Source organism: Myotis nattereri, assembly GCF_964212035.1.
Source record: "Myotis nattereri genome assembly, chromosome: 2".
In the NCBI taxonomy this organism is placed as follows: Eukaryota; Metazoa; Chordata; class Mammalia; order Chiroptera; family Vespertilionidae; genus Myotis; species Myotis nattereri.
In genome coordinates, this window is record NC_138076.1 from 58,129,576 (window position 1) to 58,148,036 (window position 18,461).

At 39.6% G+C, this 18,461-nt stretch overlaps 1 protein-coding gene across 1 annotated transcript in view; it reads right to left on the minus strand.

Annotated features, from left to right (window-relative positions):
- SCEL (sciellin) overlaps window positions 1-18,461 on the minus strand; it is a gene marked incomplete at its 3' end in the record, with an annotated part of 104,527 nt that overhangs the window by 44,925 nt on the left and 41,141 nt on the right. Inside the window, exons 10-12 of the mRNA XM_081083887.1 lie at window positions 5,350-5,430; window positions 3,084-3,149; window positions 1,088-1,147 (exon numbers count right to left, since the gene is read on the minus strand). Of these exons, the coding sequence (XP_080940013.1) occupies window positions 1,088-1,147; window positions 3,084-3,149; window positions 5,350-5,430 (207 nt within the window). The remainder of the gene's footprint in view (window positions 1-1,087; window positions 1,148-3,083; window positions 3,150-5,349; window positions 5,431-18,461) is intronic.

An 18,461-nucleotide genomic window follows, 5' to 3' on the forward strand; every position in this document is an offset into this window, starting at 1 on the left:
AATGGCATAAACATGGCAGAGTATCTGTAAACTATAGGAAGGAAATAATTTAACTTGGTATTGAATATAGGGTAACTGGAAGGGTGAAGTCAGAAATAACTCTAGAATGTTAGGTTGGAGCCAGCTCAGCAAGGGCCTTGAATGAGGTTTTATGTGATTGAGTGGGCAATGGGGGGCCAGTGGAGTATGGTTCAAGCAGAAAGTTAGGAAAAGAACTTTGGCGGGAATGATGAGTAGTCATGGTGCAGTGGGAGCAGAGACTGGAGGAGTGTAAGTACATCTGGACAAGCTACTCTAATCTAATAACCTGTGCTGGAGTCAATGAAAGTTTGAACAGGGGTGAGGCCATGATGGCATGAGGGATACTTTAGACATTTAATCCATATATGTCTGGTTACATAGAGAGAAAAAGACATGGGCAGATCAAGAATGATTCCAGAAAGATGAATATTAGAGCAGAGGAGAAGTCGGGAAGTAGCCTCTTTTGGAAGGATGTTGAATATGGCCTAGGACATGCTAAATGGGAGTGCTGGGAGAGAGATAAAGAGATCGGACAAGCAACATAATTACAGGACTGGTGGTTTGGAATGAGGTCAAGACCATGGAAGCTGAGGTCACTAGGCTGTGTGCTGTCACCAGAAGAGAAAGCAGAGGAAGAAAAGTGTCCATAGCCGAAACCGGTTTGGCTCAGTGGATAGAGCGTTGGCCTGCGGACCGAAAGGTCCCAGGTTCGATTCCGGTCAAGGGCATGTACCTGGGTTGCGGGCACATCCCCAGTAGGAGATGTGCAGGAGGCAGCTGATCGATGTTTCTCTCTCATCGATGTTTCTAACTCTCTATCTCTCTCCCTTCCTCTCTGTGAAAAATCAATAAAATATATTTAAAAAAAAAAAAAAGAAAAGTGTCCATAAATATCAGCAAATTTTTCAGGGACACATCCACAGCCACTGATTCTTTCTTCTTTTATATTCTGTATTATATTACAAACATCAGAATGTTGCTTATACTGGGAACTTTAAGGTACTGGTAAAGTATTTTGAAACATAAAGAGAAGAAAAAAAACAAGCTCAAAGCTCTGAGATCTCACCCCTTGTCAGTTCTCTGAAGTGAAGTAGCCACTTTGACGATGTTCTCCAGATCCTGACGACTTCAAACAATGAAAAGTAAATACAGGTCAATGACAGTAGAGCTACCCTTGAGGCAGCTAACATTTCTCATCTGTTCTCAGTGAGGAGAAAAAAGCCATAGTTCATGTGATATTTAGAGATTATTGAGTCTAACTGAATAACAAAATAGTTCTATAATATCAGCTCATGGTACACACACACACACACACACACACACACACACACACACACACCACTCTGTCAGTCCACCTGGGCATTGGTCCTGCCATCTAGTGCTCACTGAAACAACTACAGTGTCTCCTAAGATGTAATTGGCTGAAGTTCTATACCTAAAAAGAAGGATGTGGAGAAGAAAACACAGTTAACTGCACAAGTAAACACAGAAGTGTGTTCAGAACTTTTTCTACTGGAACCAAGGAGCATTAAGCAGCCTATTCAGAGGATTGATTCATCCCTCACATGAGGTGAAGAGGCACTGTCTTCCTAGGCTTCCAGAGGAGAATCCCCTTTGGAGATTCAGAAGATACACATGCATACGACAGGCTTTGAGAAGTCTTATGTCAGAGAACTCTGTATTCCCTCAATGTGTTGGGCCAGTGAACCCTTCCTCTGTAGAACATGCATTAGCATCGGGTGGCACCTGGGACACAGCCTGGGAAATGTTGAAGTAGAGCTGCACTTTAAGTTACTAAATACTAGAGAAACACTATGTTTCCCATAGGTAAGGCATCTGTGTGATGTATGTTTCAAAAAGAAGTTTTGACTGAAAAATTGGTTTACCATAATGATTAAAATGGTAAACTTATAATAATGAAAATTGGCTTATCATCTTGATAGGTCTATAAAATAGCACTGGCTCAAGAGCTAATTTCAAAAAGCATTTTTTCTAAATCATAAGTCATAATGGTGTATCTAAGACAAATACTAAACTAGAAGAGATGTGCAAGACAGCAGGTGTAAATCAGGACTGTCCTGGGGAAACCTTTCCCAAAGTTGTCAGTACAGTTTGTGGGCCTCTTCCTGATGATGCAGGTAGAGCTGGATGTGACCTTATTTATACAGCCATGGGCAAAGCTTTTGTAGAACAAGTTCAACCGAATGACTAGATTTCTACCTTTTCATTTATACAACACCAACCTTGGGACATGAAGAGATGGTTTTCTGTCTAAGGGGTTTAATCTTATTCTGTTATCACATTCAGACAATTTTGGTTGCTTTCTTTATGTAAATCTTAGAATAGAAATTAAATAAATAGAATTCTTAGGTACATATAAGAATACTTATTTCCCACTATATTGAAATCAGCTGGAAAACTAATTATTTTATTATTAACTAGAGGCCCAGTGCACGAGGGGGTCCCTCAGCCTGGCCTGTGCCCTCTTGCAGTCCTGGAGCCCTCGGGGGATGTCTGAATGATGGCTTAGGCCCACTCCCCGTGGCAGTCAGACATCCTTAATGCTATTGCAGAGGCAGGAGAGGCTCCTGCCAGCCACCGCTGCTGTGCTCGCCAGCCATGAGCCTGGCTTCTGGCTGAGCAACGCTCCCCCTGTGGGATCAGGCCAAAACCAGCTCACCAACATCACCCGTTGGCCAGCCGGGGAGGGAACACGGGAGGGATCCAGGACATGTCCCACCCGATTGGCCGGACCCCAGCAGCAAGCTAACCTACCAGTTGGAGCATCTGCCCCCTGGTTGTCAGTGCACATCAGACCGACTGGTCAACCAGTCGATTGTCTGCCTCCTGGTGGTCAGTGAATGTCATAGCAAGCGGTTCAGGACCTTAGCATATCATTAGCATATTATGCTTTGATTGGTTGAACGGTTGACTGGTTGACCGTATACTTAGCATATTAGGCTCTTATTATATATGATGATTACTTAGTATTTTTAAGTGTTCTAATACAGCATACTTTATAATTTCTACAAATGCATAGACATAGAAATAGTTCATTGTACCTTATATTTCTTTCAGCAGATCTGTTGGTTTCTGTATATACACTTGCTTTAGGTGGACAAATCTGCCTGTATTTTAAAAGTTAAAATAATGTTTGTTAGGCAAGAAAACACCTCTCTGTAAGATTTAAATTGTTATTAAAACATTTACGTCCAAAATATCAAAGTGTATTAGAACACTATTTGAGATTACAAACTTCTCTAGAACTCAACCGCAGATTCTATTTGAAATTATAGAGTCTAATATACTAACTTTGCAATTCAATCTATCTCACTTAATATATTTTAAACCACTGAGTAGATATAAAAATATCTATTCTAAATATATTCATTTATGTTTGTTTTATTTTAGTTTTCAGTCATCAATAAAGCATTTTCATACTTATCTCTTTTAGATAATGATATAATATTATAAAATATTAAGAATCATTTTTTGTTATTAGACATCAGAGGGATAATTTTTTCTTAAAGATATTCCATTTGAATACTATCAAGAAATATAACTGCTCAGATATGAAGGGAAATATTTTTAAATTTCCAGTATACCCACTATATCCAGAATGATCACATTGAATTGAAAGAATTAAATTTTACAATGCTAGGTTCTGTCACAATTTATGATATAGGTTTTTCTCTGCTCTTTTTCCCAGTATCTTATTGACCTACTTACACATTCTTGCTTGTTCTCAAGAAACTGTATTCAACTTTTTTTTTGTACTCCTGAGGACATGTGTTAATTACATAGGAAACACTTCCCTTTCATATTCTTTCATTAAAATCATCTTGCTGTGATTAAAGTAATCAGGACTTAAAGCATGTAAGTTGTCCTAATTCTATTTTTAAGATCATTGGTGGAAGAAATAAATTAGACTACTTAAAATGGATTAGACCAATTCCCATGAAATGTATCTTCTTTTGAATCTACATAAGTTCACTACTTTAGAGTTGCTGATTTTAGATTAGAATTTAGGAGTACTAAATCCAATTTATGTTATCTCCCTAAAACTGCTATTTAAATAAATATTTAATTTCTCAATGTTATAAAAGAAAAATAATGTAAGATTAAAAGCTTGAGAAGTTATTTTTAAGACTATAATTATAACCATTGTACAAATAAAAAGTTATAAATATGGCCTATATTTTTCATTAACTCAATGAAGATGTATTCTCTTAACTCATTAAAAAATGTATCCTCTTATTCTAAGAACATTTCAAAGGCCCTATGAAGTATCACTGGAGAGAAATTCAGACCTGGGCTTTTAACTCAATGGGCCGAACACTTAATGCTACATAGCTTCGTCGCCTAGTTAGCATTTTCTAGCTGCAGCTACCCTCTTACTATGGAATAGTTCTAGAATTGCCTTACACGTTGTAAAAAAAACCACCATTAAATAGCAAAAATACAAAAGAATCAAAGGCAGGCAATGAAGTGGATTTGATGTATTGTCTTAATTGAGACACCATTTTTAAGTTTCACAATAATAATGGAAATGTGCAATGTACATCTTGAAAAATGATTTGAGCTTATTAAACAGTTTAATAGGAACACATGGGAAGATGTTCAGGTCTCTGAATTTGTTTCTCAGTACTAATTACAGAGTGTCAGAGATTCAAAGTGGAAAAGCCGTCTGTCTTTTATTCTTGATTTGGAGACAAGTTAATTAGAACATTTTTCAAAATTAGTGATAGTTTTGAAGTAAATTACAAATTCCTTAGCTAAAATAAGACTAAAAAACTACCCAATGGTATTTCTTACCTAGGGAGGGTTTGAGCAGTAACACAAAATTTCAAAAACATCTTTGATCAGAAATTGTAGTTCTTAATGGGAAACCTAACTATGACTGAATATAAATCATATATGTGTCAAATATATATATTTGCATGTAATATAAACCATATAGATGTGGGCATGTATATTTATAAAAGAGAGAGAGAGAGAGAAAAAGAGAGAGAGAGAGGTTCCTTGCATATCGGTTCCTACTACATAAATTAGAAGGCATCTGAGCATGAACACTGCCTGGACATTGAGATTGTTCAGTTTCTATCTAGAAATTGTATTTCCAAAGACAATTAATGGTCATAAGTATTCAGAGGCAAACATAAACATACAATTGTGTTGACAAACAAAAGTAAAAAGTTTTACAAGTGTTTCTTCAATAAATGTACACACAAAACACACCCATACTTTACACAAAACAGGTGACAATTCAACTGCTTTCATTTTCCTTGAACTTCTTCATTTCTGAAATTTTGGAGTGCTAGGTCTTACCTATTATCCCGTCTCAGCTGGTTAGGAGATAAAACAGGAGAACTGGGCTTTGGCGGTATTGGAGGGTGAACACCTGGTTCCCTTTAAAACAGAACACAGCAGTTCATTTCACCATGGAAACATGATCTATTTTAATAGCATCTATTAATTGAACGCACTTGTTACCTACATGAAAATATCTTATGCATGTTACAACCTCCCATACATGAGATAACTGAAAGGTCAAATCTAAAAAGCACTAAACTTTAAAGAAGTCAAATATTTAAATTATACATACTTTAAATATATAATCAAATGTTTTGAAGTCTTATCTTCTTTAACTATGGTTTGAAACATGTGTGTGTTTTTTAAACAGCTTAAAATTTTGCTAGGTTACTTAGCTTAAGTCATGGCATTTTGGGTCAGCAGCACCTGAACATAGTAAATGGTTCTTGGGTATTAATATATAAGCTCCTTTAGGAATTATGTCAACTATCAGGCAGCTACAGAAATGGCAAGGAAGGTTTTCAATTCCGCAGACCTCAAGGTAACGTTGATTTGAAACTCTTTTCTAAATCTCCCTTAAATATTGTTAGTACAGGCCAGTTTGATGCTAGGAAGCATATACATACTGCCAGCCTAAACTTTGCAACAGTGCCTGACTGGATGACCTAGGAATTGGAGTCAGCAAATTACGTGCATGTTTTGAATCGAGTCAGCATCCTACCCAGAGCATGTCACTCCCCTCACCACCACAAACATCCCATTGTCCGTATCATTCTCAAGATAAATTCCATACCTATTGAAAGTAGCCTTGTGATCTAGACTTCGTGTACCTCTCTGGCTCCTGCAGCACACTAGGTGAGCATGTGGGCTCTACACCCAGGCTGCCTGAACTGTCAGCTGTGTGACAATGAGTTAACCAGATTCAGTTTCTTCATCTATAATAACCCTTCTTCTAGGACTGCTGGGGTGTTGTCAGAACTGAATGGAATCATGCTTTTATTTAATAAACATTTATTGGTAGCTTTCTATGTACAAGGCACTCTACAGAGTGGACAATGTCCCTGTTCTCAAAAGGCTTTTAATACACAAATAAATATATATGATAGATGGGAAAAGTGCTATAAAGAAAAATAGAACAGAGTAAGGGGTAGAAATAGTATTTTATAGAGAATGGCCTGGGAAGGCCTCTCTGTGAAGTAAAATCTGAGCCAAGACCTGAAGGAAGTGCTCAATGAGCCACAAGAACATCCATGGAAGAGCATATAAATATGGGCATGATCAAATTACAGATAGTGTTTAATACCTGAAACTGGATAAAACCACCAAGGGTATCAGTGTAAGTAGAGATGGAAAGTGGGCAAGTGTTGAACCCTAGGCCCTGCAATATTTTTAGATGTCAAGAATATGAGAGGAAAACAGCAAAAGAGTGTCGGGAGAAATGTGAGGGTGTGGTATCAAGGAGTAATAGTGTTTCAAGGAGTAACTGGCCATGCCAAATGCCATTGATAAATTAAACAAAACAAGGACTGGGAGTTAGCATGGTTTGGGCAATATAGTGGTCATTGGTAACTGATTAAGAGCAGTTTTGATGGAGCAGTGGTGAAAAACATTATAGGCGTGGATTTAAGAGAAAATGGGAAGTAGTGACATTGAGGTGTTTCTCAGTGAAGAGAGAAGTGAGAGATGCATAGCTACATGAAGGTCAAGTAAGGTTACTGGAGTAGGTAGATATGATGATGGGAATGATCCAATGAAGAGGCTAAATGTGATGGTGCAGGAAATGAGGAATCGGAACCAGGAAATCTGGCTCCATGAGCCCTCCCCAGCCCATACAGCCTCTTAATGGCTCCTTGGGCAGCACTAGTGGCTCAGTTGAGGTTGGTACTCATAAAATTAAAATAAGGCTAGTTAACATTGTTTTATCTTGCCATATTAAGCTGCTTTGGGAGAATATACAGAGAGTTGGATTCAACTAAGTTTAGGATTCATCCAAGTAAGTACAACAAAAGAATAGTGGCAAGGGAGGGGAGGGGTACACATGGAAGTGATGACAATGAGGGACCGTGAGATGGACATGGAGGGAAATATGGGTATGGAGGGAGGTGGAGAAACTGTGAAAGAATAATAAAATCAATGGATTGGTGGTTGTGGTGGGGGTGAGAAATTTCTGTAATCAGAAAACTGGAGAGGTGGGAGCTGGACAGACAGAAAGTGGAAGCCAGAGAGAGAAAGCTTTGAAATTGAAATTTTATACCATATGTGGTTACCTACAAGGGCAATACCTATGGGTGGCTCAGGTATGCTCAAGGACAAGATCATTGGAGGGGTCAAGAAAATGAAAGGCCAGGGTGGAAAAAGATCCCCGTCATAGATTTGGAAATCACCAAGTATTATGACAGGAGGCATGATTGTGAGAGACAATGAGCCTGGTGCTAAAATCTTCAAGGAGTGAAGAGAGTGATTCAGATACCTTCAGATAATTCCAGTGTGAGGAAGAGATGTGCATAATGGCATGGCTCAAAGAAGATGAGGCGTGCAAAGGAGGAGGGAGTTGAAATTGATAGGAAGTGGCAATGAGGAGCAAACAGAGCCCCGTGACATGTGGGGTTAGGAGAAAAACAGTCCTCCCTGAGAGGAAGGCTGTGGGGACAGGGTTCTCCCAGAGGAGTGAGAGACCATTCAGTCAGAGACGAGCTTAAAGAGCAGCAAGTTTTGATGATAGTGGATGGCACATCCATGAGGCACTGTGGAAGGGTTTGAGATCAAGATGATGTTAACAAGGGTGGCAGCCATAGCTGAGTTAGTCCCAGAGCTTTCTCCCAGAGTGTGGTAGTGAGACTGGGTGATGGGCCGTTGAGCAGCAGAGAGTGGAGCATGGTGGGTTTCCTGACTCTCGTGTTGATGGTGGCACTGAAGCCAGGAGAAGGACATGAACACATTAGAGCACTGCCTGATGAAGGTGCTCAAGAAATGCCTGGTGCTATGGTCTTTGTTTTTACCCCACAGGAACCCAACACTGAACCTGTGACAATTACTTGCATTTCCTATCCCCCTCACCCCCTACGTACCACCATATTCTGGCTCCTCTCTGGAGTATTGCCTTCTCCCTTTCTCCTGGACACCTCCTCCTTGCCCTTCAGACTTTGGCTTGTGTGTTACTGTCTCTAGAGGTACCCAATGCTGTGTTGGGAACATCCTTGTGTTTCTCACAGCACACCCTCTTTACAGAGCATATCATGTTTTCAATTGTACATAATTTTCTGTCTCCACACTGGACTGAAAGCTCCTAAAAGGATAGTTATATCTCAAATACTAGAATTGTGTGTGACATGGGTGTCCAATAAAGATGTGTGAAATGAATGAGAGGAGTGATTAGATGAGTTTCTATTTGGTGAAGAAGGAAATGGCTACTGAAGAGGGGTCTGAAACTTTCAAAATCTTCAAGTTTAGCTGCACCATAGAAGAAGTCCATTGTTGATTCCACTCCTGGGTACCTAGCAGGTGCCAGGTGCTCAGCTGAGTTACTATGTTACATGATATGCTGGGAAAAACTATTTACATAAAAATGGTTTCCCGTTGTGGCTCAGGGTTAGAGTTTACAATTAGATAGTAATTTACTTGTGTTGCCATCATCTTCTCAAAAAATATCCCTGTTTGGAGGATCATTTGATATCACTCACATGATCATGTGTCTTTATTGTACCTGTGTGGATTAGCTGATTATACGCTTTTCTCCCAGGGGTAAAGGATAGGGGTAAGAAGATGGTCAGTCCTGGGTAACCATGGATCTACACAGGGCACTGGATATCTGAGAACAGGCAGGAGAGGGTGACAAGATGAAAAGGAGGATTAAAAAAGGATGATGCCAAACGGTGCTTATGCCAGAAGTCATTGATGAAAAGCCAAGTTTCTTCCAGTTTGGAATGGCTAAGACCCCAAAGAGGGGGCGTAAATACTGATTGGGTGTGTCTGGGAGGCAGAGATGGGTGGAGAAGTAGACGTGAGTGCCCAGTGTGAAGATGGTTTGGAGCATACCCAGGAAAGAAAAGAAAAGGTGGGTGTGTAGTTGTCAAAGCCAAGAAAAGTTGGGGAGCATATTTATTTCTGAGGGTGATGCATTTACACCCCTGCTGGGCAGAGGCTAGGTGATGCCACGTTGACTTCAATTCACCTCAAAGGAGGTTCATTTGAATCTCTGCAATGACAGTCCCAGATGATAGAACCCCAGCCCTCTGGGAAAATGAGAGAAATCATTCAAGCCATGCCAGGAGCTCGAGGTGATGCCAAGCAGGGGGATTAAAATGCCAGAGCAAAGCAGGAAGCTAGGGCCTAGAATGTTTTGAAGAGATGGAAACAAGAGACATTCATGTAGAATGATCCTGTTTGAATACCACTTGGAGACATATGTTTAAGTTTGGATTAATTGACCCTGGCTCTCCCCTCTGTCTTTCCCTCAGTCCCAGAAGACCTTTGCAGGACCAACGCCAACACATTAGAGGCTACAACTGTAATGAATAACTTTCAGGGATAACATGGCAGCGCTCACAAGAAGCATGTGAAAACTTGCCGATAGAAGCGCAAGGACGAGAGCTAATAGAAATAATATTGTAAAGCTGTTCCTGTTACTTCCTTTTCATGTGCTACTGCAGAGATCACTTCTCATAGTGCTGTTGTTGTTTTCAAATAATAAGCTTAGCTCTGTGACTTCTGCTCAAAACTGACTTTGTGAAGAATATTTCCATTATCACAGCACAGGTCTAGATTGAAACTAGAACAATTGACTCTAATATTTAATTATGAGTTTCATTTTCACTTTCCATTATGAGCAGCTTTTGTATCCCACAAATTTTATTTTTTATTCCAATGATGACAAAGGATATGAAACTTATATTTAATGAGTTCTAGCAACATGCGAATTTGCCAGGCTCTTGTATACTTTATTTTATTGAATCCATCCATCCATCCTGTGGAGTGTGTATTATTATTATTATCATTATTATTATTATTACTCAGTGAGTCTCAAAAAGTTGAGTAATTTGCCCTGGATCACATGGCCAGTCAGTGGTTTCATTCTATTCTTTCTGAGGTCACATCCCATGCTTTTTTTCTTTATGTCATACTGTATCCAAACAAAATTCTTCAGGTATTTCCAATGAAAATCTAATAACAACAAGTTGTCTTGCATAATTTCCTTGCCCAAGGAAAAAATCATTAGCTCAACAAGTACTTATTCCACAGTTACCCCAGTTATACTGTTAGGACACACAGCAGTGTCTGAAGCAAAATTGGTGATTCGAAGAAAAGTGTGGCCCATGCTGTCAACGAGCTTAGAGATTGTAACATGCATGTTCAGAAGAATGATTGCTGCTGATGTCTCACTTGGCCATTTCAATAAGTGGCCATTTCAATAAGTCGTAACAGAACAACGGGGCATGCCTGGAAAGAGCACCGATTCCCTCTAAACCTCTGCTTATTTATACATAAAAGGAAAAGATTGGCCCAGACCTATGGCTTCAAACCATTACACAACTATGGGTAGGCAGAGTTATTGTAAGGAGTCCTCAGTTCCAAGGTGCCCCAAGTACTTGCTGTAGACCAAGCACCTTGCACATTGTATACTGCACTTTACTAATGTATGTGGATGCTGTTGTGGTTCATAAAATCTTAATTAGTATCATTTATGTTGGATCTATAAGAACATTAATAACCCTTTTAGCTGGTCAGTAGATACAAAGAGACAAATTTTTAAGTCTTGGTGAAGTCATAGCATCTTTTGGTCCTTAAATGTCTTTCTCAAAAACATAGTTAGAACAGTTCAATGATTATCAGGTGCAATTATAATCATTTTCAGCATTCAAAATGAGTCTATTAGAAATGAGTCATAGACTTACATGTAAAACATACAACTATACAACTTTTAGAAGAAAAATATTTGTGATCATGGGGTAGGCAAAGAGTTCTTAGATATAGCATCAAAAGTACAATTTATTTAAAAAAAAAACTTGATAAATTGGACTTCATTAAACTAAAAACTTTGCAAAAGACATTAAGAGGATAAAAATACAAGCCGCACACTTGGGAAAAAATATTTTTTAATCACATACCTGACAAAAAACTTGTAAACAGAACGCCTTTTCCAAAAAAATCTCAAAAGTAAACAAGAAGTAAACTAAGCACCAATCAAAAATTAGATAAATAATTTGAACAGATATTTCACAGAAGAAGATGTATACATGACAAATAAGCACATGAAAAGATGCTCAACATCACTAGTCTCTAGGGAAATGCAAATTTAAGCCACTGAGATACACTACACACCTATTTGAATGGTTAATATGTTTTTTAAGCTGACAATATTAAGTGATGTTTAGAAAGTGAAAAACATGAACTCTCCTACATTGCTTGTGGGAATGCAGAATGGTGCAGACACTTTAAAAAGTGTTTGTCAGTTTCTCATAAAATTAAATACTCAGTATATGACCTAGCAATTCCACCTGTAGACATTTATTCAAGAGAAGTAAATACATATGGTCATATGAAGACCTGCATGTGAATATTTAAAGCATCTTTGGGGGAATATATATATATATATATATATATATATATATATATATATCTTTCAAGTAGTTTATAAATAAATGAACTTTGTATCTCTGCACAATGGAATACTATTTAGCAATGAAAAGGACTGAACTATTAATACATGCAACAGCATGGATGAATCTCACATGTATTATGCTATGTGAAAAAAGGCAGATTCAAAAGGTTCTATATACTGTGTGATTCCACTTACATGGCATTCTGCACATGCCCAAGAGGGAGAAGAGAGATGAGAGGAAGAAGAGCCCTCCATTTGCCAAGTATGAGGACAGTCCTAAGTAAAACATTGGTCCTTGCATCCCACCTCCCAACCTGGTATTACCACTCTGCTCCCCCAAGCCTCATGGAAGTGCTGTCCCTATGTCACAGTATGCTCCTGCCACCCACATCCGGGCTCCCCAACCTCCCAGGGTCTACTTGCTCCAAAGCCATCGTCTCTCCACAAAATCAAAACCACCATTCCCTCAATGTGCTCCAATTCTGCCCAGTTCTAGCAGGAAAAACCCCTGATTTATGTTATTGACACTAAGATATGAATGGCCGTAGACAGCCCTTTAGCCTATGAGATGTCATGCTTGTAACTGAGGTGAGAATTATAATCTATAGCTGATAACCTTTAGGCAATACTAAATGATGAAATAATTCTTTTTAATGAAAGAGTTTGGTTTTTATGGCTGGGGCAGAGGGAGTTGCAGTTTGGAGGGTGATGTTTTGGGCAGAGAGCTTGCCCCAAGGAACCCTGATTCTCACAGCTTCTCCTTTGCCCCTGTTTCTGATCCTGAAGTCTCCCTCCTTTGTCAGACTTCAGGGGGCTCCCTGTGAAGGTAGAGACGGCCCTGGGCCCTATGGGAGGGAGGGGCAGTGGGAATCTGGGTTGAGGGGAAACAGGGATGTTTTCTGTTTGTTTTTGTTTGAATGTATGAGTTCATTAAAACTAGTGTCAGGAGGTCAGAGACCGTCTATGTTGATCCCACAGGACTGAGGAAAAAGGAGCTGATTGCTAGATTCAGACCTTCATTTCCACATTGTGAATCTGCTTCCTCCTCATTTTATTTGAACAACGCTTTTAACAATGATACCCCTTAACTCAGGATAACATTGTTTTTGCCTGTTAATGTTTTGAATGGGCATTTTAGGCATTCAAATAAGATTTTAAAATCACTGCACTTAGACATTTTACTGAGTGCATTAGAATCTTAATTTTTACAAAGCAGATTCTAGTTAATATAAACATTTTTGTTGAGGTAAAACTAAAATATATTGTTTCTATTTAGCATGACAGCAAACTTTGTAGAGGGTTTTGTACCCAAAGAGTTAAAAACATTGCAGCATAATTAGATAGATTACATCTTACCATTTATAGTAACAGACAAAAAAAATAACTGTAGTGCAAGGTTGCCATGGCAACACACTTCTCAATCAGGATTTTCTTTTTTCAGAATCTACCAATCAGCTAACAGAAAGTGAAAACCACTGAAGGAAAAGAGGTTGAAACAAATATGGATGAAAAATTATGAAAGAACATAGCAAGCAGGCATTTAGCTATATGGTCATTTTCCTAGGTGTTTCTCCATGATTTGTTTTATCGGATATTACGTATTTTATTCTCTGTCTTTGAAAATGATTTCAGAAAAAAAACAACAACACATTGTTGTTTTGTTGTTACTGGTGGTGATGGCTTTTGTGTTAATTCTGAATCATTAAACATTAGGTAAGAATCATAAACATTCATGCTGCCTGGTAAGCAACTACCTTAATTTAACTTCCAAGAGCTTCATGTGGCATTTAACCACCGAGTTTCTAAGTCAACTAAGTGCATAGTCAGAAGCATTGAATTTGCTATAAGCAGAATACTAATATTGAATGGTAGGTTCTGAAATCAGAAGCAACTTCAACATCAACTTTCCAGTAATCTTGTTTCCATATTTCATTGTGAGGCAAGTAAGCATTTCTCAAGAATGGCACCTACTATCCACTCTATTGGATCAAGCCTGGCGAATGTTATCACTCCTGAAGGACTCGAAGGTGAGAAAAGGTTTAAGAACTTGAAAGTTAAGACATATACTAATGATTAGTGACTAACAGTTTTGGTGTCTGGCCTTTTAATAAATCTTCAAATGCAAAAAAGTGGGAAAGGAAAAACTCTCACTGGCTCTGACCTTCTAATAATTTTGCATAATGATTATATTTGTGCTTTCTTTTATATATATTTCACAATCTCTAGCGCATAGTCAGAGCTGAAATCACATAACAGCAAAACATTAACTCTTAAAACAGAAATGATATTCTGAAAAGGTACCGGACCTTATTACAAATTATAAATGAGTATGTCTCCATAATTTCTTATACTAAATAACCTTGTTCCGCATGACATCATATTTTGAATTACTGGATTTCCTGCTACTGCTAAATACAACTGATAAAGGATGAATGCAGAGAAGGTGTCCTGGATAGAAATCCCATAGCTCTGCACACACAAATAGACACATGCATGCACGTATACACATGCATACATAGCACGCATTCTGACATGAGAATCTTCACTCCTCTCCTTGTTGCTTGGAATAGCTCTGTCCCCTCCTCATCTCTGCACCTGGCTTACTCGTATCCACTTTTAAGGTTTACTTCCGTCATCTCCTCTTTGGACCCTACTGCACCTCAAACACCCCCCCCCCATTGCTTCCCTCCCCGTGCTGCCACATATCCTGTGGCTGTCTCAGCCTTTGTGCTTATCATACCCCCAAGGAGCCACTCAGTTGGGGACAGGCTTCATCTTTAGCACTCCTGGCTCAAACTGACTCCCCCATGGACTTTGAATTTCTTGAAAAAGGGACTGGGTTTAAACACCTCTGCAATCCTGAATTCTAGCAAAGGTCTTTCTTAGCACACAGTCAGAGCTCAATAAGTGTTTGGGGGAAGAAAGAGAGACAGACACACAGTGGATAGAGAGAACAAGAGAGCTATGTGTATTTTATTATTATCCTTTTTAATCCTTACCTGAGGATATTTTTTTCCATTGATTTTTAGACAGAGTGGGAAGGTAGGGAGGAGCAGGGGAGGAGAGAGAGAGAGAGAGAGGGGGGGGAGAGAGAGAGAGAGAGAGAGAGAGAAGAGAGAAGAGAGAGAAACCTTGATGTGAGAGATACACATTGATTGGTTGCCTCCCACTCCCTCCCTGACAAAGTGGGATCGAACCTGAAACCGAGGTACATGCCCTTGATCAGGAATCAAGCCGATGACCCTTTGGTCCACAGGCTGACACTCTAACCATGGAGCCAAACAGACCAGGGTGAGAGCTATGTTTAAACAGTCATCATAACGTAAGCACACAGAATCAAGCCTAACTACAAAGAGACAAATCTGATAATGGGTTGAGGGAAATTCTTTATCTTATATATACTAAGAAATATTAAAAGTAATTAACCACTATGTACTTATCAACAAATTACTATAGATAAACTTATTGATGATTCAAAGGATTATAAGATGATGCTATCTAGTCAATGAGTATACCACAAAAGCAAGTAATGTTTAAAGGTCATCCACAATGAATTGCCAAGTGAAGATTGCAGACCATAAGCTTTCTGAGTTCAGATTACAAAGACCACCCCTGGGACTGAGAAAGCCATGTGGAGGAAGTAAAAATGTGAAGACTGGGCCGGTTTTGGCTGCCTCTCATTGCACTGCACCTCTGCCACGTACTTGCCCTAGTTAAGGTCTCGCTTTCCGGTTCCTCCTCCACCACCCCATGTCTAGACACACATCAATGTCCAAATTTCATTCTCTTCCCGTTTAATATTTTATCCATACGCAACTTCACTCTGAAGATACCATATTTAAAATTGGGGGCTCATTCTCAAATCAAATCTCTGGCCAACCTCTTGTGTGAGCATCTCTCCCATTTCTCACTGCTTGGAAATTACCTCCACAAATATATCCTTCCAGTATCCCAGGCTCTACCTGCTACACTCAATGCACATGCAGCTTCATAAGACCAACTGTGTGCTTCTCATTATGCTCCTGTCTCTTCCTACACTGACTGGTGACCTCACTGTCCTTCAAATCACTCTGGGATTGAAAGCCTGGCATTGTGCAATTTCTCTCCTGCCTCCCCTCACCCCCACTTCTTTCAGGACCTTTTCCTGAGTCCCTTGTTAGAAGCTCTCCTTACCATATCAGAGTTCCCAGAAAATGTTGATGTTTTTCTTATGATCCCACAGTTGATCCTGTGTTATGGTGACTTGTGCAACCATATATTATCCAAATTTTGGAGTTATAAAAGACCCCAAGCTGCTTTTACCCGTTGGAGCCCCCACTATGCTGCTGAGTGGGGTCACCTAAACATGTAAGCCTCATCTTTGACCAACCCTCGCCCTCTCCAAATCTCATGCTGTCAGTCACTTCCTCCCCATGACAACCTGTCAAAACACCATCAGAATGAAGCCTATAGTGTACTACTGCCCCCAGGTGGTCACATTTTTTTCCTTGATCAGCACATCCCTGGAACTACAATGACTGAATAAAGGTAGTAAGGGAGATAGAGAGGTCAATGACAGTTTTGACGTTTCAAGTGTATGTGACTGGATGTTTATATTATTGTGACATCAAAAATAATTTTACTTTTAAAGGCAGCATAGAGTGCCTCCCAAAGAGTGAGTATAAGATTATGTTTAGTTATGAGGATAAGATTCTGTGAAGATAGCCTGGCATAGCATACAGAGACCTAAACTACTGGGCATAAGTAACTCGTAGGAATTAGGCGAGGGGGAGGGAGAAGAAGAGAGGAGGAGGAAAATGAGGAGAAGAGAGATGGAAGAAAGAAGAAGTGAGGGGCTGCTGAGCAGACTAGCAACAGGGTCATGCCTACAGAGAAATGTCAGCCAATGAGAAAGGACCAATAGCAGAGGTGGCCAAAGAACTTACAAATAGGGATTTGTAATGTAACATTTTACGTAGTTTGGCCTGGGCTTCTACAATACATTACTACCACTCCCACAATCCCACATCCTTATTAAAATCTTATGCAAGTGGTATTTGGACAAAGCAAGGACAAAGCTGCTATCTCCTGTGCCTGCGTTAGTGCAGAGCAGAGAGAACACAACAGAGATAAGTCCAAAGTGACATTTTGGGATCAGATTAAAACATGGCCACAAGAGCTCAACTGCCCGCCTTGCATTCCAGGCAGAGGAAACCTGATGCGTGAAGGGTCTATGGAAGGTTGGAACAGAGAGCACGGGGGAGTTCTGAGGGTCTGAGCTGGCAGTCAATGCTAAGGATTTGTATCTTTATTCTAAGAATAATAAAAGGTCACAATTTTTATTTAGGAGCGGGATATGTTCCAATTTTTAAAAAATAGATATCACTCTGGCAACTGTGTAGAGAAGTGATCAGGGAAGTGCGTATCAGTGTGAAGGAGGGAGAACACTCAGGTAGCTGCAGTTGTGGTCCAGGAGGGACGTGATGCTTGAAATGGAAAGAGGTATATAGATTCAAGAGGCATTCAGAAGTCAAACGACAGGACTTGCTGGTGGACTGAACATTGGGGGTTAAGAATGGAAGGGTGTAAAAAATAACTTCAAATTTTCAGTGGCGTTGCCTGGCTGACATAGAGAACCAGGTTGGTGTGGAGAATTGTGAATTTCATTCTGAACATGTTGAGTGTGCAGTGCTTTTCAGATATTGACGTGAAGGTGTCGAGTAGGCCGTTGGTCACCCAAGGTAACTCAGATAGGTATGAAATGGATATAAATGATGGAGTTGAGAGCAAACAAATGGCCATTACAGCCCTGGGCATGGAAGATGCTATAGAAGGGCAGGGCACAGGCTCAGAAGAGAACAACTTTGAGCCTTTAGGAACATCAGCATGTCATGCTTGGCAGAGGATGATGAGGTAGTAAAGGAGCCTGAGAAAGAATGGCTAGAGAAATAAAACCCAAGAGAGTGTGTGTGTGTGGCGGGGGGGGGGGCGGGGGGGGGCGGATGGGGGGCGGGAAGGGGGATATTTCTAAAAAAAAAAAAAAAAAAAAACAAGGAGAGAGACTACAATAAAGGCAGGAATGGCCAGTGGTGCCTTTTGAAAGGTCAAGGAGTCATAAGAACTGAGAGGTCAAAAAGGATTTATCAGCAAGATCACTAATGAGCTGGGAGAGATATTTCCATGAACTAATCGTGGTAGGAACCACAAAATGGAGATGGAAAGTACCATTAACAATTCTGAGAACTTTGTGGGTTTTTACCTTTTTTTTGTAAGATTGGGCTATTCAATTTTAGGAAACACTATTTTAAGATGAAAGGGATTTGAATGTGGAAAAGGGAGAAAAACTGTGAAGCAGGGGTTTGATCAGAGAGGTAGGAAGAGAGACAGATGAATGTAATGAAGAACAGCTAAAATCTTGTTTCAGTCTTCATTAAAATGGAAAAAAAAATTACAGGTTCTGATGGCCTTGGATAGAAGATTTCAGAGAAAATAATAGTGTTGACATAGGTTGGTCATTCGAAACACTATGCTGATTGTTTCTCTTCTCAGC